We start from the raw sequence: 20,814 nt of genomic DNA, 5'->3' as shown, positions 1-20,814 counted from the left end.
TGAACAGGTAAGGATGGAACCATGGCCAGAGCGTCCTTCATAGTGTTGTTTAGCCCCCTATAGAATACTACCGATTTTTTGCTTTCGGGCCATGAGGTCTCAGCTGCTAGCTGATTGAACCGAGTGATGTATTCAATTAGGGAGCTCTTATCCTGTGACAAATCCAGTAATTCCAGATCATGGGACTGTGCTCTGTATCTGGTGTCAAACACCCTGGACATTTCCGTTATTAACAGATCAAAATCATAGAGGGCAGGATGATTGTTTTCTAGCAGTGGGTTGGCCCAAGCAGCAGCCGTGCCAGCTAAGTGAGATAGAGTAAATGCTGCCTTGGTGGTGGGGTCAGGGAAAGCAAGGGGTCGACACAAGAAGTGTAATTTACACTGGTTGAGGAAGGTTCTAAATTTCCTCGGGTCCCCCTGGAATTTTTCAGGGGCAGCCAAAGGAAAGGGAGAGGGCAGAACTAATGGAACAGGAGCCGGGAGTGGTTGTGCAAGGGGTACAGAAACTGGGGGGATGTCCACCAGTTCTGGGTCTGCGGGCAAGGGGTGCTGGGCGCTCTGCAATAGGTCGAGACGCTGATGGATGGTTGTATTAGCAGCAACCATGTCGGCCCGTAGTACCGTAATTGCCTGGATTATAGCAGCCAGGGGGTCTTCAGCTGCGCCCTCCATATCTCACACGACCAGGCTTCACAGTCTGTTGTGCGTTGGAAGTCGTGGAGATATAAGAGACCTCCGTCCCCAAGTGCCGCGCAGGGAGAAACTTAATACACTCCCTAGGCGACCTTTGAGGCCACAGGTGGAGAAGATCCGACGTCTGAACCGAAGTGTTAGGAACCCCAAGGCGGCTGTGAAAGAAAGCAATGGTTACAATCCAAGCAAGCAGGGCACAACGAGTAACATAAATAAAAGAACCCTCAGGGTCTTACCGGGGATGGAAAGGATGCAGGACCTGGAAGGCTCCAGGACTCACTCAGGCAACGGACCGGATAGGACCAGAGGTAGTTTGTCGGTCTCCACCTGGAGAGTGTAGTACCGGAGGATCCCCACAACTGGATGGTAAGCGTCACCAGTGAGATCTGGCCCAGCGTGCAGCGAGGTGATATGGGGAATCCAATAGAAGTCCGTTGGCAGAATCAAGGAAGGGTCTAAAGCCAGGAGAGCCGTCCGAAGGAAGAACAAAGAACAAGATCCAGAGGGAGTCCGTGAGGCAGTCCGAGGTCAAAGTATCGTGCTAAACTGGGGAGCCGATGTCGCCGTAACCAGAACGTGATCCGTAGGAAGTCCGATATACAAGAGCAAGGTTTCAAGAAGCCGGGTACGTAGCACAAGAAAGTTCGCCAAACAAGGTCTCCGATGAAGTCAGCTGTGAAGCGCGGAGTACCGGTATTGCCTGGCTTAAATGCGTTCACTTCCTGGTCACGTGATGATGACTGGAGTCACGTGACCGGGTCAACCCGGTACGAGGAGTTGAGCGGCTACCTAATCTCCATGGCAACTGCCAATGGAGAAACGGCCGCAAGCGCGACTGAACAGCGTGCGGCGATTGCTTTGCCAGCGCGCTAGCCGCACCGGGTTGCCTGTGAGAGCCCTGGGGGACATGTGGAGGGGAGTGAGTACTGGGAAATGGGGCCTGGCCTGAGACATGAACCGAGGACGTGACAAGAATGGGATGGTACAGAGACCTAGAGAACAGCGAGTGGAAAGAATAAATGAACCCCCAGTTTTTTTAGAGTTTGGGCACTTGAAAATGGAGGCTCCAGTCTACGATCCTATACAGTCCCAGTTTGGGAATCCCACTGCATACCTGAGAGGATGGGTGTAGATCTCACCATCATGCGCAAGCACCAAAAGACCTGTCTAAGAAAAGAGGATGATCAAGAAAGAAGTGCAGGAAAAGACTGCAAAGGGCAGGACTGTGACTTTCTTTCGCTGTTCTGTTGTGGCAATCTGTCTGGAAGGACATGACCCAGGCTTAACAAGAATTTGAGTTTTTTTTCCTTTTTGACATGTGTTCTACTGCAAACGGCAATGATGCAGTTGGCCACCCAAGAGACAACCCTGGGAAAGTGCATGTGTCTGCCGTGACCCAGCCTAAATTGAATTGTATTTGTCAACTAATCGATTGCTTTGATTCTCCTTGTATTAATACTGAATAAAGTTTTGTTGGGAAAGATTTTCATGGCTGGTGTATGCTAGCCCCGAGTACAGACAGTCCCAACATTAGTGTAGCCCAGATCTTTTCCAGATCTAGCAACACCCCTGATGAAGTGTGAATGGCAAATTTGACTCTGTCTCGTCATTTAAACGCCAATTTCACTGGCTACTGGTTGAGCGCCAGATTCGATTTAAGCTTTGTTGCCTCATTTTTAAGTGCATGCATAATCTCTCCTTCCTTTCCACATCGAGACATCTGCGCTCATTTGGGGCCACTCTGCTGTCTATACCACTAACACCTTATCTGAGTATGCAGTGGGGTCGCCGTGGATAATCGACTAAACGTGCCAGGCTTTCCACTACCCAGCTAATACAGCGCAGGGGGGAAAGCAATGGGAAAAGTCGTGTGTGGGTCAGCAGTCATTTCCCAATTGACTTTACTTCTGAATGTGGACTTCAGGGTCTGCTGTAATTCCCTGTGGCTTTACTCCTGACTCTGCATGTCAGTGACTTCCTTCGATGTCTTCCATGTAATAAGATACAAAAATACTAAGGTCCCTTCTTCTGTGGGTTACGCCTTGTCCTCCTGAACCTCCCTCAATGAGACCCCAGAATTGCCTTGGAGATGGGAATGTGCAGGGTCATGCTTCACCCCCAGTTCAGTTAGACTCACTCGCTTGGAATGATTAGACGTTTCACGTAGTTCTTCCTTTCTTGACTGGCCTTTTTTTGGTTTCTAAATGTTCTGAATAGACCCAGTTCCTTCACTGGTCATCTTTGTCCTTAAATGTCCAAGTTTACCGGGCGGGGTTTTGTGTATTCTCAAACCATGAATGATGTCCAAAGTTACTAAGCTATATGCTAACTAGTTTTGAATCTCTGTTAAATCACTGGTGATATACCTGAAACAAAGTCAATTCCCACTCCTCAATGTTTATCAAAGTCTCACCCCTTCCGGTATACCTGTTCTCAGGTATTTGTAAAGGCTCACTTTGCTTTAAACTTCTCTTTCTCCGTTTTCAGGGTTAATGGGACTGGATCCAACAGAAATCATAGTAAATATGAAATCAAGGTGCAAGAGGAGGGATCCACATGAGAAGACTAGCCCAGGAAACACTGCTGCATTTGGAAGTAAGAGCGATGGAATCTGTAAAAGCTGAGCTTGAGCATTATTGTGGGCACGGCTTATATAGGGTTCAGGAAACACAACGATCAGTGGGATTGACAAGTCTCATAGCGATTCATGGGATTTGGGGAAATTAAGTCCTCATCACCCAGAACTCCATTTAAGCAGCAATTAGCACCACTCTTTCCTCTGAGGACCCATGGGAATCGCCCTATAAATAGGAAGCGGCTGGCGATAGCCTTGTTTGTTGGAAGTACCGGGGCCATTATGGTGGGGCTTTCTCAATGTTTCCAGTGATAATTGTGCAATCCTCCCTGTGGGTAATTCTGGATCCCATTGTGGACATGACAGCTGGTCCCCAAGCCACCACTCCAGATCAGGGCTTGTCGGGGTGATTCTTTTGGAACGGTTGTACAAAACATGTTACATGCACCCCACTGGAACGTTCTCAGGTTTGATCCACATGCAGTATCCGTTGAAGTCTATATTGTAGTAGATTCTTCCTATAATAATCTTGTCGTAAAATATTGCCCTAACCTTATACTCTATGTAGTCATCAATAACCTCTAGCACGGGGAAGCGAAATCCCTGCCTAATTGGGTTTCTGTGTGAGCTGTCTTCGCTATGGACACCTGAAACACTGAGTGAACCCTATGAGATGCAGGTATAGCAATCTTAACAGTGTTGGACCCCACTAAGGCCGTATATGGGTATTGTACTAGATAATGGGGTAGGAATTTCCATGGTCCTTTCAAATGCAAGTGTTTTTTGACTTCTCCGACCTTGTCTCCCATCTGATAGCATGGGGCTGCTCATTGTGTTCTGTCTGGGAATTTCTTATGTGTGGCTTTTGTTCGCTAAATTTTTCTTTTAGATGTTTATAGTGCGTGTATGTGTGTGTGTGTGAGTGTGCGCGTGCATGCATGTTTGTTAAGAGAGAGAAGAGAGTCAATGTCTGAAGCTGAAGGGTTCCAGCTGTACATTAGTAAGATGGGGAGAAACCCATGGACGAGCAAGGAATATCATTTCATGAAAATTTGGCCGTTCAGAGACTTCTATCCAATCCCAATTAACCTGAGCAAAATACATATTGTTCAAGGGCTTTATTTGTTCATTTCATCTGACTATCTGTCGGGGGCTGGGAGCCAGATGACAGTGTTGAATAAATGTGAGTGGCGGAACAAAGGTGTTCCAGAAATGCAAAAGAAATTGTATTGCCTTATCAGAAATTATTCATAGAGGCTGCACATGGAGTCTTACTATTTGTTTCACGGGACTATCTCTAACTCCTTAGCGGTGGATAATCATTTAAGTGCAATGAAGTAAGCCATCTTGATCAAATCATCTACTACCACATAAATAGCACTGTAATCTCTATTCTTTGGCAGTACAACTATAAAAATCCGGTAACAGCGCATGTCATGGTTTTATGTGCTGTAGGGAGGGGTTGAAAAAGTCTCTGCCGCCTTCAGTGCTGTGAATTATACTGAGCACAGGCTCTGCAAGTAGTGAGGTCCTGCAAAACGTCATCTCTTAGCAAAGACCACCAGAATATCTATTATAATCTTTTGAGTGTCTTGGCATGTCACAAGTGCTTGAGACTACAACATGTACCTCTGGTAAGGCAGGCCTTTGTGGATTTAACAGCTTTCTCAGCTGAAGCCTATGCCTGCAGTGTGTCTTATGAGTAGAATTGTTGGTTTTGGACCTGCAGTGTAGAAGTCATTACTTGCATTTGGGTAGCTTCAACAAATCAATGTTCTGGAATTATGTTTGGTGGACTGGATGGTTCCTCCAGAAGTCTTTCGTCTTCAGAGCTCATTCCTATGTGAGAGAGAGAGAATACACTTTGATTTGATACTCTGAGCCAATAGGCAATTATAAAGTGGAAATTGGAGAAGAATGCTGTCCTGCGCAGCTGACATTTTGATGGGCTTGGACGGACTCAAAATCAGAAGGTTCCTGTGGTCAATGTAAATAGTTATGGTGTGCTTTGCCCCAACAGATGGCCTTAATGGCCAATAATTCTTTATCCATGAAAGGACCATTTTTTTCTGGTGGAGTAAACCTCCAGGACTAGAAAGTCATGGGGTGAAGCAACTCATCTTCTTGGCCTCTCTTGGCTAGAACCATCTCCATGGCCACTTACGAGGCATCTGTTTCAACTACGGAAAGTAACTCTGGATTTGGATGTGCCAGTTTTAGCACTGGGGTGAACCACTCCATAATTCCTTAAAAGTGTCTTCGGCATCTGGAGTCCAGACAATTTCTTTCCTCTTCTTCGCAGATTGGTGATGAGGTGTACAACTCTGGAGAAAACTGGAATGAACCATCGATAGACATTCATGAAGCCAAGTAAGCTCTGAGCTCTTAGTACAGAAGTGGGTGAAGGCCTCTACAGTCTTGCTTGAACTTTACTATTATCTATCAGTATCTCTTTGGGGGTCAAAATACACCACAGAAACTGGACTCTTATACTCTTATGTGGCTGATGCATTCTGCGATAAACCATAAGAAGATACAAATGGCATCTATGTAGACAATAGCACAAATATCCAGCTGTTCTCTAAGGAAATTCCTAAAGCATTGGAAGGCCTTCAGGCATTCCAAAGTCCAAAAGGCATAACTTGGTACTCATACAAGCAGCACTTTTTTCAGAAGTCAGTCTTACATTCATTGCCCCCTTTTGCTCAAAAAAGCTGGTATCCCCCTCCAAGATTCAATGTGGTATAACAACTGTGTCCTTGGGCCGGTTGAGTAACACGGGTATTGAGGGCCACTCATATTGGTTTGCAATGGTCACTTTGTTAGGGGCACGATAATCTATACTTGTACTTAAGTCTCCTTTTTTTTTTTAGAAATGAGGAAAAGCGGTGATGCTGGTGGAGATTTTGAGTGTGTGATGAATCTGTTTGAGGTTCTGTTCAAGGTATTTTTTTAAGTGTTCATTCTCTGGGGCTGTTAGTGCATAACTATGGCTACATTGAATTTAGGCCCCTGGACCCTGAACACTCTAGCAGTCATTGGATGATTCAGAGGTAAGGTATTGGTTTGTTCCTTCTGGATGATGCCCTAAAATCCTCATATTCCTCTAGTTGTTCCCAAATAGCTCCCACTATGTTGATAGTATTCTTAAGGGAGTAGGCCAACAAACAGTGAGCTTAGGTGTTTCCTGTGTAGTCTGGCGAGTAGCTATTCTTCCTTCACTGTGAGGAGATAATTTTAACGGTTCATTCCATGTAGTCAATGAGTGGATTGTAGTTGACTAGTCAGGGAATTCCCAACATTAAACAAAACTGAAGGGGGATGATCAGGACTGAACATATCTTTTAGGAATGGCCATCATCACTCAGGAATGTGTATTCTCTGTACAAGACGTCACTGGACCTGGTTTAACTTTTCAGCTTTCGGCTTCTCAAATGTGTCCTGGAGTTGATTTCAACCTAGTTGCTTCACATTCTATGTAGGCAAGGCTTCGCACCATGAGGCCCTGTTGCCCCACTGAGCAACTGGAAGTGTTAGGTGTGAGGTCTGGAAAGTCTTCAAGTCATGCAAGGTGATCTCTGTAATTGCCGGGTGTTCTAGTTTCCCAAATCCTCAGGGTTTTCTGCAGCAGGCTTTTGAATGACCCTGATAGTTTCACATCTGTTCCTTGTTTCCTGAATCCTCAGTGTTTTCTGGAGTAGTCTGTTCAATGACCCTGACAGTTTTACAACTGTGTTTTGTTTTTGACATGCATTGTCATAGGTACTGGCCAGCTTTGCCAAAATACAGGCAGAGCTGCAAATGCTTTCACCATTTGTTTTATTCCTGGGCAAGTGGTCCTCTAACACCACCCAACTCCATTGGTTCTATGAGCATTTCAGTGACTTGGGTCGAAGTGCCTTCTTTGGTTCTAGCATAGAAAGGGAATTGATCACCCAGCTCTTTACACATTTCACTTTCAGTGAAGCAATGTCCAGCTGAACCACCAGGTCTATCTATTCAGCACAAGTGTCAGGCATGCTTCCCACCTGTGTTAAAACCTCCTTAGATGTGCTGCTTCGCCTGGAGTAAAAGAAATATGTTATTTTGTTTACTGGCAACTTTGTTTCAACCAACAAACGTTTTAACGTAGTTATGTAAGTTAGTAGAGATCTTTGACTTAGGAATAAAAGCAGGTTTTGGGAATGTGCTTTGCACACACACAGTTTTTCCAATTCTCCTTGGGAACCCCAAAGGTCCTGCTAAGTCAGGTCTTCCCTCTCTCCCAAGGTAACAGACCAGTCTGTGGTGTGTCCTCAATCTAAGAAAGAACAAAAGCCACTTTAGCGAAGGCAGCAGGGGGGCAAAGGAAATTTAATTTGCATAGTGTCATAAATCCTGTACATTTCTGGGGATTTCCATGGACGTTTCTAGGTGGCACTGGAGACAAGGGTGGCAGTGTGGCCACACAAATTGGATACATGGGTTGACACACAGGCGGTCTAGGTATATCGTCCATATGATTCAATTGGTTAGGATGGGGAACATGCCAGGGTAACAGAGTTAGTTGTGCCTGCAAGACATTTATCCTCAGTGTTAGAGCATTCTTTTGGGCCCAAATGGCCTGTACCTAGGTCCTCAGATCTCTAAACAGGATGGCCAAGTCACTGTTTGAAAGATCCATGGTGTCCGACTGGTAGGAAAGGTGGCATCAGGATTCTGTAATGTCTTTCCTGAGTACATAGCAGGGGCATTGTGTAGCTTAAGTCCACTATTCATAATAGGCTCTCCATACCCAACTAATACAGTGCACTGGAGCCCCCGTGTGGAGGGCTGGGGTGTGTATGCCAGCTGTAAGTCCACAACTGTGTGTACCCCTGGCTCTGTGTTTCAGGGTCTGCGGTAATTTGCTGATTGTCTGTATTCCAGACTCTAGGTTTCAGGGTCTTTCTCTTGTAATTAGCTGTAACGTTACTAAGCTCCCTTTTTTGTGTGTGAGATCCCTTGTCCTCCTGAATCTCCCACCCTGGGACCCTGGAATGACCTTAGAGATGGGAGTGAGCAGGAGCAAGCTGCTTTGCCAATTCAGTTAGACTCACTGAATGATGTGCGTCGACCTGCTATGCAGTTCTTCCTTTACTGACTGACGTTTGCTGGTTTCTCAATGTTCCAATTAGACACAGTTCCTTCCCTGGTCACTCTTCTCAGTAGGTGCCCATGTTTACTGAGCAATGGTTGTGTCTACTCAAACTAGGTATGATGTACAGGGTGTCGAAGCTAGATGAGTAACCCAAACCAGTAATGGATCTCTGCTACCTCACTGCAGATGTAACCCAAACAAGGCAATTACTTATCCTCAATGTTTTATCAAAGTTCTGTCCCTTCATTTATAACTCTTAGTTATTTGTAAAGAATCACTTTGTTTTAAACTTCTATTCTTTGCAGATTTAGTAAGATCAGATCCAACTGGAGATGCAGGAAAGACAAAATCAAGATGTAAGAGGCGGGATCCACACTCGAAGACTAGCCTAGGGCCTAGAGCAGCATCTGGAGGTAAGTATTGTGGAATCTGCAAATGCTCAGCCCTTGTGGTAGTATGGGAGTGACGTATTTAGGCTTCAGGAAATAGCATGCCTGCAGTGATTTACAAGCCTTGCAGTGATTCTGGTAAATGAACTCCACTAATACAGCACACTGCACCACTGTTGTCTCCAAGAACCTAGGTGAATCACCCCAGAACTAGAGACGGACTGACAATGGTGGTTGGAGGTGCAGGAGCTGCTGTTATGTTTTTTTTCTCAATGTTCCCAGTGACAATTCTGGGAACCTCCCCCCCAAGGGTGAATCTGCTCTCTTTGCAACATTGTGCTCCCCTGCATTGATTATTATTATTTCTTTTTTATTTTATTTTTTTACTTGATTTTTTAACCTAAAAGGTTTTTACAAGAATGATCCATGAACTGTGTCGCCATCAACGTTATCTTAAGGTTTGGATCCATGAACTATGTCGTAGACGACATAGTTTTAATATTTAGAATGAAGTCTAGAATTTTTGCCGCGGCCGTCACCCAAGTGGTCTTCTCTCCTCCAATCAGCCGAGACCACCATAATTCTTCCTCGTGTATGTAAGACGAGGCAAAGATGTTTTCCAGATAGGGTTTTCTGATCGACCGCTGGGCATGTGAGTAGAAGATGTCGGATCGTTTCCACCGCCGCCTGGTTGTTACAAAATCCGCATGTATTGGATGCTGACTGGTTTCTCATCTTTAGGATTTCGTTCGTGTGTAGAAGATTCAGTCGCGCTCTCAGAAATAGGTTTCTGAGCTTCCAGTTTGGATATTTTGCCAGGAATGCTTGTGGCTCGTGGAGCTTCCTTGCCTGTGGTGGAAGGAGGGCCGCAAGTTTGTATTTTGCGGCTGAGTCCAACGTGGTAATCCAGTCTTGCTCGTATAGCCTTTTTTGTGTTTTTGTTGGGTTTTCTGAAAATTCCTTTTTTGTGCTTTGGATCTCCTCCAGTTTTTTATCCTGGGTTTTTATCCATTTGTTTAGATGAGGACTTTGGGCGCCTATGTGTTCTTCAAATATGGCGTTCAAAGTTTTGGACGATCGTCAAGGAGGATTTTCCTAAATAGCATCAGAGCGTTGCATTCGATCACTCCCTTCAGCGAAAGTTGGCTTAGTTCTCGTCTTATAAGCACAATTGGAGTTGACTTGGGGAAGAAGAGGACCTTTCTACAGAAGTAGCTTTCTAATTCTGTCCAGATCTGAGTTGGCAGGAATGGCATTGCTTCTGCTCCATAGCAGATGGCGGGGACAACCTTTGCTTTATAAAAGTTTAGGAGCGGGACAAAAGAAAAGCGGCGAAATTTCTTATCTACAGCCTGTGTCTGGGAAGTTAAGCTTCTGATTTTTGTGCGTAGTGCACTTTGCATAGCCTTTTCCTGGGTTGAATTGTTCAACTTCACTCCCAGGTATTTGAATTTGGTTACACTCTCGATTGGCGCGCCGTCGATTTGCCATTTGAATTTTTTCGAACTTCCTCCACGTTTGCCAAGAGTTAATATTTTGGTCTTACTCTTGTTAATTTCCAGATGGTTGTTGGCAATGCACTGGGCAAAATTTGACAGTTGTCTCTGGAGACTGATAGCTGTTTGATCAAGTAGTATAATATCGTCTGCATAGAGCAATCTTGAGATTTTACTTTTGCCTAGCTGTGGAGAGAAGGATCGCACATCTTTTTCCGAGTCTTTGAAATCTCCCATATAAGACAGGAAAAGAGCTGGAGCCAAAGGGCATCCCTGTTTAACTCCACGGTTTGTTGGTATTGCTGCTGACAATAGTCCTTGGTTGTTTAGTCGTACCTGCATTCTAGTGTTCTTGTGTAGCGATATTATCGGTTGCAGGATTTCTTCTGGTCATCTCCACATTCGTAGTTTTTTCCACAGGATATACCTGTCGACTTGGTCGAAAGCCTGGCTTAGGTCTATAAATGCCAGGTAAAGTCGAGTACCTCTTGCCATGACCTTTCCCTTTAGGGCACTGAGAGTCAGGATGTTTGTTGTAGTGCCCATATTTTTCTTAAAGCCTGACTGGAAAGGGTCGTCGCATTCTGCTTCTCGCGACCAGTTTTGAAATCGATGTAGTAAGAGAGAATCGTACACCTTGCCGATCACATCCAATAATGCGATCGGTCGAAAGTTTGCAGGGTTTTCCCTACTTCCTTTTTTGTATAAGGGAACCACTACGGACGATGTCCAAGAATCCGGGAGTAGCTTTGTTTCTGCACAACGTTCAAAGACCAGGCTGATGAAAGATGATCATTCCTCCAGATATTTTTTCAATTCAATTTTGAAAGGCCATCTGGTCCAGGAGCTCTGGAGTTTTTGAGTTTTTGAATTACCTCCAGATATCCATCTTGTCGTGGAGCTTTACCCATGGTGGCTCCTCACTGTGGCTTTCAGGGTCATTCCCTTCACTCCGGTGGTCAAGATCCTAAGTCGCGCCTTGAAATAAAATTTTGTAGTGGACTATCCATGCTTCTTCGGGTATGGAGGTGGTTAACACGTTGTTCGTTTGGTGGTCCGTAGTTCTAATCAAAGCCCAAAATTTACGAGCGTTTTTTCCCGCAAAGCTGTTTTAACATCTCCTCCGAGTCATTTTGATATAAAGTATGGCAGTAGTTTTTCAGCCAGGCTTTATAGTTTTTGGATGCCACCAGGAAAGCTTTTCTATTTGCTGGATTGTTGTCTCGTGCTGCCACTTTTTTTGCTGTTCTCACTAGTCTTCTTTTGACTACCAGGGTGTTGTCATATTTGTGAGAACAGGCTTCCGGTCTTAGCCTGTTGGTTGCTGTCGAGTTTTTAAATGTGGTAAGGGGTGGGCAGCAATCCGGCTTGATGTTAGTTTGGTTTGGGCGCCCCAACAGAGAGTAATTAGTTGCGAGTTTGGAAATGTTGTTAGCACTCAGCATAAGACGTTTTCGATTGTTGGTTACTTCCAACACAAAGTCTATTGATTGATGAGTTTTCCTGTTGCCAATCCATGTTGTAGCCAGAAGGTTATGATCACTGGCTGCAGTTTGTCAAAGGAAGTTATTGTCGGAATTAGAGAGCTGGAGACAAAGATGTGGTCAATTGTGGCAGTTGTTTTTTCACCTTCCCAAGTCGGCAACTGACTTTTGCTTGCATAAACACTGTCCAGGTTGACCAATTCTCTTGAGTCCATCAGAGTGAGCCACGCACGGCCTCGGTCCTCTGCCAGAGTGGTTCGAGGTGAGAGATATTTCTTGGTGCAGACTGCATTAAGATCTCCACATATAAGTAGATAGGAGACCTGGTACTTGATGTAGGACCGATCTATCTTGTTTTCCAGCAAGGTGATGAAGCTGTCGTTTGAGATCGCATCTGGGTTCCAGTAGGTGTTAATGATGGTAGCTAGTACTTTTGTAATCTTCCCGCTATCCATATTCTGATGGTTCCATGTAACTAGTACCGTTAGTAGGAATAGTGATGTTGTGAGGATTTCTTTCACTGTGATTCCTTTTCCCATCTGAATAGCTGTTATAAGGCCAGAGAATGGGCGTCCTCTTGTTCCTTTGTTTGCCGATGCATGTGGTAGTTCATATCCATCTAGGGTTGGTTTCTCCATTAACCATGTTTCTTGGAGGCACAAGATATTAAAATTGGCCAGATTTACATCGCCAGGAGCCGTCAGGAGGGAAAAGCCCTGAGTATTCCATGAGCCCAGTCGAAATGTTGTCGCTTCGAGCTTTTGTTGCGTAGGTCGAACAGTCATAGGTGGAATCAAGGATTGCTATTTTCGGTTCTCTGACAGAGCTTTGGGGATCCATGCCCACAGTTGTTTTAAGGAGGTCGAGTTGGTTTGTTCTTGTTCGTTTTTTTCTGTTGTAGCAGGGACCTGGACCAATGTTCTTTTAATTAAGGTTAGAGGTCCCAAAGGCCGTCTTCTCGATTTGTCCTTCTTCATCTATCCCATTCCCTTGACTTATGGTCGATGTACTGATATGTAGGCTGGAACTTCTGTCCCTCTTTTCCCTTTCTGGTTGCTTCTGATCAGGACTTAAGGTTTCTGGATGCCCCTTTAAGTGCAATTTCGATCTATCTTTGGTTAGAGCTGGTCTTTGTGGGTCGACCGGTGAGGTGATCTTCTCTGTTTGGTGTCCTCCTCATATGGCACTGAGGGGACTTCAGAGTTTGATGGGAGCTCTTAATTTCCGTTAGGTCATAGCCCAATTTGTCTGATGCATCTCCTAGCTTTTGTGTGACTCTTCCAGACGTAATATGAAGAAGGGTTGTCGCTTGCTTCCCTTCATGAGTTGGTTTGACAGGATTAGATCTTCTGTTCTTATTGAAGAGAGCATGGATACGCTGTTGAACAGTTTTAGAACTGTTCTTCTGTTTAAGATGACGTATTCACGACTGTCCCTCAGTTGCTCTATTTTAAATGTAGGCAGAGTTTTGCCCACCTTTCGTTGTAGGGCATATTTGCCTCTGTTTCGTTTTTCTTTGGCTTTAGGCCGCCTGCTTCCTGATGTCGGCCTCTCTTCCGAGTATAAGTAATTTTTGTGCCTCCGTGAGGAGGTAGTGCGTCTGGTTTCCGTAGAGTCAGTTCTGTCAGGAGACTTGTGGGACATTGATGTAGCCGCCTTAGATCGGTAATGCGGTTGAGAGTCTTTAGAAGGTCTGTCCTGTGGATTAGATGGATGCACTATTTGTCCCCACTCTTTGCTGTTTGTTATCTTCTCACATCTGTCTTCCAACATGAGGAAAGGTTGATGCTCATTTTCCTCTTCCGTCAAGCTTGGATTTGGCAGACCTGTCCTCGCCAAAGCGGGATTAGTGCAGGGGAAAGGAACTGAGCCCCCGTTATCTACAGGTGGGTCTTAGAGGTGTTGGCTTAAGTTCATAAGTGCTTCTTCCTCCAGGAATTCCTCTGTCATTTTCGGAGATCCGGTGGAGCTTGCTGTCATTGTTAAGTCGACGTAGGTGTGGCTGGTCGAATCGTTTGATTTGTTTAGTTGGTTATTTTCCAGCAGTTTTCTCTCTACTGTAGTTTTACTTGCGGCAGTTGTGACAGCCAGTTTGTTCTGGGCTTTCTTTTCTGTAGGAGGCAAACAAAAGACCAGCTGCTTTTTCCCTATTGGTTGGTCCTTGGTTGTTTTCTTTGGCTGGTCAAAAATGACAAAGTCTCTGTTGGCCGTAGACTCTGTCTCGGGTCCAGTAATTTTTTCCAGGGCCACTGTAGATAGAGGCAATTCTTCTTCACTGACACAGTTGTTCTTTATTGGCCGTGTTTTCTGGGCTCCGGGCTTCCTCTTAGCGGTCAGACAGCTAGCCGGGACAGTGTTTTTCGTGAGATCTATTGGCTGGGTGTTTGTTCTGCGATCTGTGACCGTCTCAGTTTGAACTAAGGTCTTGGATACTGAAACTTTGAGTTTTTCCTCCAAGACCTTTGAAGTTTGACAGTCTACTGACTTAGTTGTTGTGGACCTTGTCGTTAGTTTATGCAGGGGATCTTCTTGTTGATAGGAACTTAATTCCGATGATACGCCTTTAGCTTGTGCTCCTGACTTTGATTCCGTCGCCATGATGTACCCCTCCAGATATTGGAGTTTAGTTAACATCATAGATGATAAGGTGCTGTGATATTTTAGCGTGTCGTTTATAATTGTGGAAACGGTGTGAGTGCTATGCTCACTGCCGACAAGATAGCAAAAATGTTGAGTTTCTTTTTCAGAGAGTTTCTGTGTTTGCACTAAATGAGGGGTCGCTCAACCTTTGGGATCGAAAGGCAGGGACTGGTGTTGACGATTGCAAGTCTCTTCTTGATGGTCGCGGTTGGGAGGATGTTTGCTCCTTTAAAGGTGTTTGGGCTTTGTGATTGAGTTTATTTTGAAGATCAACTTGTGAGGTGTCCAGATCTTTAGTGATTTTGTTTCTTTCATTTTTATTTTTAGCTGTCGAGTCACACTCTGGGGTGTTTAGGTCTGGTTCCTCGCTCGCAGGGTCTATCGTAGGCTCAGTTTCCAGTTGCGGGACTGTACAGATAGTGGTTTCACCGAGCTCTGAGTCTGTAGTCTTTGGTGTAAGTTGTTTTTGTAGCTCCTTCTGCAACCCGTTATTTTCAGATTGTGGCAGGTTGTTGGTAGGTGATATTTGAAGTCTTTGGTGCTCCTCCGGTAAGGCCGATTTGGAATTTAGCGACTCTCTGTGTTCTGGTTGAGCCGTGTCAGGGACTAGTTGTGCACCATCGGTCTCTAAGTCAGTGCCTTGATGTGGTTCTGTGGCTTCAGTGGTGAACACTACCTCTAGCATTTCACTGTCTGAGATTTCATTTATTCTTTCGAATTTGCGTTTGTGCTGCTTTCCGAAGAAGTCCTCTAAGGTATGTAAAGAACTTGTTTTCCTGGGCCCTTTTGTTGTTGAGTGGTTTTCTTTTTAGTGCAAGGGGTCGCTGTGTTTAGGTTTTTTTGTTTACTGCCCCTGGGTTTGTCGCTTTTTTGTTCCCTCTCTCGGTTTCTCTGTGTGTCCCACAGTTCAAATTTTTAGTGAGCGTTGAGCTCTTTTCCATTTTTTCTTGGTGGGACCCTCCTCCATTGATGTTTTTTTTTCTTTCATGTTCGGGGAAGGTGAGATGTCCGAACAGCTACTGCTATGGTCGAGGTCCTGCCAAGCGTTTTCTGGGCCAGATATGATCCTTTTGCGTTGTTTAGGGACCTGGGAAGCCGGGGTTGTCGGCGTCCAGTCCCGGGGGTGGGGGGCATGTGGGTCACACATTTTGGAAGTGCGATTAGTTCAGGCACTTCCCTTTTGTCCAAGGAATCAGTGTTAGTTGCCCCAAAGATTTGGCGTTGTCCTTGAGACTCCGAAACTGGGCCTCCGCACTGGGCTCGTCGATCATGTTCACTCTTCTTTCATTTGCTTGGTCCCCCAGCAACAGCATCCCCCTCGAGTCCTGGGGAGTGCTGGGTGACCGACGGTCTTCGCCGGAACCTCGCGTCTCCTCACACACTTCCTCTGTCTCCACAATCACCACGGGCCCGCCCCCGATGCTCAACACCCGCTGTCCTCCGACAGACTGAGCGGTGCCTTCGGCCGTGGGAGACCCACCGCTGGAAGGAATCGAAGGAAGAGGGTGAGGGAGGACGAGGTAAGGAGTTTGTTTCCTCAAGCTTGTATGACGGCTTCTGACCACCTGGTAGGATCACGGGGTCCTCTGGCGAGCTTGGCTCAGAGATCCGCTCGGAAGGCAGGGATCCCGCGCCACGGTCCAGCAATGACTGTAGACGCGCGTCGTCTCGTTTGTCCAGGCGACTTGGGATAAAAGTTGAAGATGGAAGTGCAATGTTCAACCTGGGCTTTTTTGTGGTTTGTGAAGTCTTTAAAAGAAAGTCTCTTGCGTTTCTATTCAAGGCGCTGGGTGTCACAGCCGGCATTTCCTCGCTCAAGAGTCTTCGTGAGGGTAGGGAAACTTGGCTGTCCTCTGGCACGACATTTCCCTTGACAGACGTTGTTATTGTCCTTTCATCACTTTTAGGTTTAAAACTCCGGAGTCACCGGCCTTCAGCTGCCAGGCTCAGCGGGGTAGCATCTATGGCGTCCATGTCGGCCATAGACTGCCAAGACTGCTACTCTGCCGCCTACTCTGCGGCCGCTCCGTGACTGAATGGGGTTTTTATTAGTGCTCCTCCCCCAGCACTTGCAGTAGAGACAGTAAACAGACTGTCAGGTCCGGATTCAGGTAACGAGCAGCAGGGACTGCCAAGACTGCTACTCTGCCGCCTACTCCGCATTGATTATGTAATCGTACGTGCTTTTAATGCTGTTACATGTATTATTTTGAACGGCTTTGAATTTTAAATTGTAAATCCTTTCTATTATTTCCTTGTTCTTATCCATTTCTCTGCACTTGCACTTTACTGAAAAATGACACAATTGCTGCTATATATTAGCTGTTCCTTATTGCTTTCAGCCTTTTCTGAACCACGCGGGAACTAGACACCCTGCGGGAAGCCTGTTTAAGCCTTTTCGGGCTGAGTCTGTGTACAGCATGCCATGGTGATGGCCCGCCTGGCTCATATGTTATGCATGATGCCTCTTACTACGAGGTCCTATTCTTCGGAGGCAATGCTGAATTTAAATATCAACCAAGGCTTGTTGACTCTCCAGGTCCTTAACAAGATCAGAACTTGTAATATTTGTCAGGCCCCTACCTCACCCTTGGCACTTATAATGCGTTAGAGTGGATTGGCCCCTAATCGTATTAATATGCAATACTTACTGCAATATCCGCAGTAAGTAATGCCGTAGCAGACTTCTTTGAACAAAAAAACCTGTACATTTTGTTCCAAATTGAAACCTGGTTTACTGAAGGGTGCCCAACGATTTTCCACATGTTCGCGCCGTTAACTTTCAGATTAAATGCAGCAACCGTGATACCCACAGAGTGGGGCGAACGCTGCAATAATTTTTAAATCATACTGATGTATTAGGATGTTTGTAATTATGGTCGCGATGGTCCCTCCCAAATCTGTTCCCTTAATTTGTGCTTTTCCCCATCTTACTTTTTCAATGTTACCTTATGCTACTGCCCCCCCCGCCTCAAGTCTGCCCACACGTTTCCAGTTAACTGTGGTGAACCTAATGGCATCTTCCCCATTAATTCTGGGACAAACATGGTTCCATAGGGCAAGAAAGAACATCACCTGAAAACCGCTTAGTAAGCCCAAGCAGCGGCAGAAACCAGGGCTTCACTACGCGGTACCGCTTCGGTCTTCCTAATAGACCATTACCGAATGCAAGCAGCGTTCGGGCTGAGACTGGTAAATGGTCTCAGGAAGTGGAATGCTTCCCCAACGGGTGTGAGCGTCAGTGAGGGATGGAGGCGCTGGGGTAGGTGTGTACCCTGGAGCGTGAGTCTGGTATTTGAAGGCGGAGACTGTGGGCCCAAGTCCTGTGGAGCCGGGAGGGTGACTGCTTCTCCGGTACCGGTCAGAACAACAAACCGCAGCACGGCAACTGAAACAGCACACACGGGCGGCAAATACACTTGCTCCCGAAGTCCCCGGGAAGCCACAGCAAGAGAGCGTAAGCAGTGCTCGCGAACAGGAATGGCCACATCTATTCTGCAGCCGGTCCCTGGTTGAGGGATACAGCAAGTCCCAACGCCGCAGACTTTCCTCGTTGGTCCCCGCAGCGTCGGGTTGGGGGGTTGGCTAACACGGTCCCTGGTGAATACTGGGACATGGCGAACCTGGGCTGTGGCAGTGGTACAAAAAGGTCAGAGTGGAAAGGGAGGCAATCCCATTGCGATGGGATAGGCTAAACAGAGTTAAGCTACACAAATAAAGAACTTCTCTTATTTGTGACAAGCAATCAAATAAAACCCAAGTCCCCCTCCATCAGTGGTTAACCACCGAAAAGAAGAAGCAAACAGACGTGAGATAGACACTGTGCAGGGGTGGTCTATACAAAAGTAATTCTTCCTCGTCCCAGTAACATTTAAAACTGGGACTTAAAGTTGGACACACTAAGATAAAAAGTTGGCTAAGAAGGTAGAGTACAGAAGGATAGTCTATTGTTCATGTAGAACAAGGCCAAAGGATAATTACAGACAATAAGGAATTGTGCAACAAAATCTGTGTGAAAGAACAGGGTGAAAGGGATTATCCCCTTGGCACCAAAATACTTGCATTAGAAGTCCAGGGAAGGGATTAATCCCCTCGCATTAAACGATCAGGCAAGGAGTTGTTGCCATGTGTAAGGAAGGCATGGTATCAACAGTAAGACAGACGCAAGTGACCACAGTTCAAGGGTGTTTATTGAACTTTCGCAAGGGTGTGATAAAAGCCCATCTAAACCTAAATCTACAGATGCGCGCAATCTACGGCCATCAAATAATAATAATGCAGTCCTAGTGGAGTCTTGTCAAATAAAGGTCCTATACTTAAAAGAAAAACAATCCTTACTGGTAATTTACAAGTTGTGTGGAGTATTGTTCATGACAAAGAAAGTAGTGTTCACTAAATAATATGTCAGGATGTTCGGATCGTTGGACTCCCTTCCCCATATTTGCAGCATGGGGTATGGCGGTTCACTTGAGCAAAGCACACAGTCTGGCGTCTGCGGCACAAGGATACTGTTCCATTACCAGCATCAGGACCTTGTGTGTCCAAGTCTCTGTACTTCATAAAAAGTATCTTGATTCGTATGTCCTGATGTACGAACACAAGATGTAAAAGTTATTTTCTTTTTACAAGTATTCAATTTGGGTGTTTACCCTGGATCCCCCTCAGCGGGCTCAGATCCCTTTCAAAAACAAAAGTTCACTGATGCGCCCCCATCTTCCGGTCCCAGATCCCATTATTACAATGTTCAGAGAATATTCTTTCTCGGGTGACTCACGGTTCAACCCAGATCCCCCTCTTCCAGGCTCAGATCCCCAATTGCAATGTTAAGAGAATAGTCTTTCTCGGGTGACTCACGGTTCAACCCGGATCTTCCTCTGCCGGGCTTAGACCCCCTTTCTTTTCCCCAATTAGTCTCCCTCAGCTTGGCTGGGACCAATTGTATTATACATTAAACCATCGGAGACTTTCGAATGTGCACAGGGTTTAGCTTCACCCACTGCAGGGCCATTTCGAATTTAAGATTCCCCTTTCTCACACTTAGTGGTTGGATACCTAACAGAGAGTTTCGAATGAGCACACACGTGGTGCTGGACCACTCTTTCTACGGTATCTTTTCTTAGCCTCGAAAAGTTAAGTCACTCCTTTGGTTTCCAATTATATTTGCGTCGCTCGTCACATATGTCTCACACACTGTTCTGTTTAGATATCTTCATAAAATGCTGCTGCTTGCAACCTTGGTTCAAAACACAGACTGGTTTGGTATCAGTCTCTCCGACTCACCGGCTGTGCTGTCTTTACTGACGCTGTTTTGTTGTAGGAGCCAAGGACAGCACCACAGCGGCAATTGCTCCTCCCTGCCTTGGTTATCGATGCAGCAGAGCCACGGGTAACTCTGACACACCGTGCAGCTTTAGTTCCTGGTCTTAGGTTTCTTACTTTCCAAGATTCAAGAAAGTAACAGTCTCTAAAGGTCAAGGGCACTTGCCTCATGGCAACCCTCTCTGGTCTCAAAAAACAATGTTTTTTGTATCCTGGAACTCTATGGAAAAAGTAATTAAATAATCTTTAAAAGATTTTAAAAGCTGTTGATCTGAATATTCTGCCCATAGTTCATGTGGGGCTGCCACAGCAGATAAAGAAATACAAAGTGTCTGAAACCAAAACATTTTGTAATATAAAGCTGTTGTACAACCTAACCCAATGGCAGAAAGCTGAGGGGCAGAACTCACTCCACGTGAAGAAAATTCATGGGGGAAGAGGCTGTAACTCTCAGAATTGTATAATGTGGCAACATGCAGATATAAAGAATTTCAGTCAAATATAAAAAAGTATTAAATAGATTTAAGATGCAACAGAACTAGAATATATCAAGTTAATTGGCTTAGGTATATTAAATCTACAAAGTATAAAGTCGAAAGTTAATATAAAGTGCATCAGAATTATTAAAGTGCATTCAATCTATAATGCATTCAATGTAGAAACAATTGAGGTGCATTGAGTCAACTACAAGTACTGGGGACATTGTGGATGGAGACAGACATGTCACCCAAATAGATCATTAAATCAGTAGTTTCGACGGTTGGGTAAATCTTGTCTGTAAAGTCTGATAAACGTCTTCCTCAGGACAAAGCACTCAAACGAAAAAAAAAACAAAAACAAATTGCATTCAAATTGTTGATTGCTGATGCTGGGATTTCGTTGCTTGTTCTTGGATGGCTCTAATCTTCAGTCAGCAATTCTGTGATAAAATACAAACACGCATTCTGTGATAAATAGTAAACATGCAAAAACAGTATATTAAAAAAGACTCTGAAATGAGCCAGCCTCTCAGCAAAACCAAACTGAAATTCAGTGAAATACATAATTGAAGGTGAGAACTACATATACCATAGTCTCAACTCGAATGGTAGAACTCG

General features: G+C 45.3%; 1 protein-coding gene across 1 annotated transcript in view; it reads left to right on the top strand.

Moving 5' to 3' along the window:
- LOC138521099 (uncharacterized) overlaps nt 1-20,814 on the top strand; it is a 261,775-nt gene that overhangs the window by 220,409 nt on the left and 20,552 nt on the right. Inside the window, exons 5-6 of the mRNA XM_069633665.1 lie at nt 3,183-3,290; nt 8,695-8,802. Coding sequence (XP_069489766.1) covers nt 3,183-3,290; nt 8,695-8,802 — 216 coding nt within the window. The remainder of the gene's footprint in view (nt 1-3,182; nt 3,291-8,694; nt 8,803-20,814) is intronic.

The sequence above is a fragment of the Ambystoma mexicanum genome, chromosome 13 (assembly GCF_040938575.1).
Source record: "Ambystoma mexicanum isolate Mex_15411 chromosome 13, UKY_AmexF1_1, whole genome shotgun sequence".
In the NCBI taxonomy this organism is placed as follows: domain Eukaryota; kingdom Metazoa; phylum Chordata; class Amphibia; order Caudata; family Ambystomatidae; genus Ambystoma; species Ambystoma mexicanum.
This window is presented reverse-complemented; position numbering and strand designations above follow the sequence as displayed.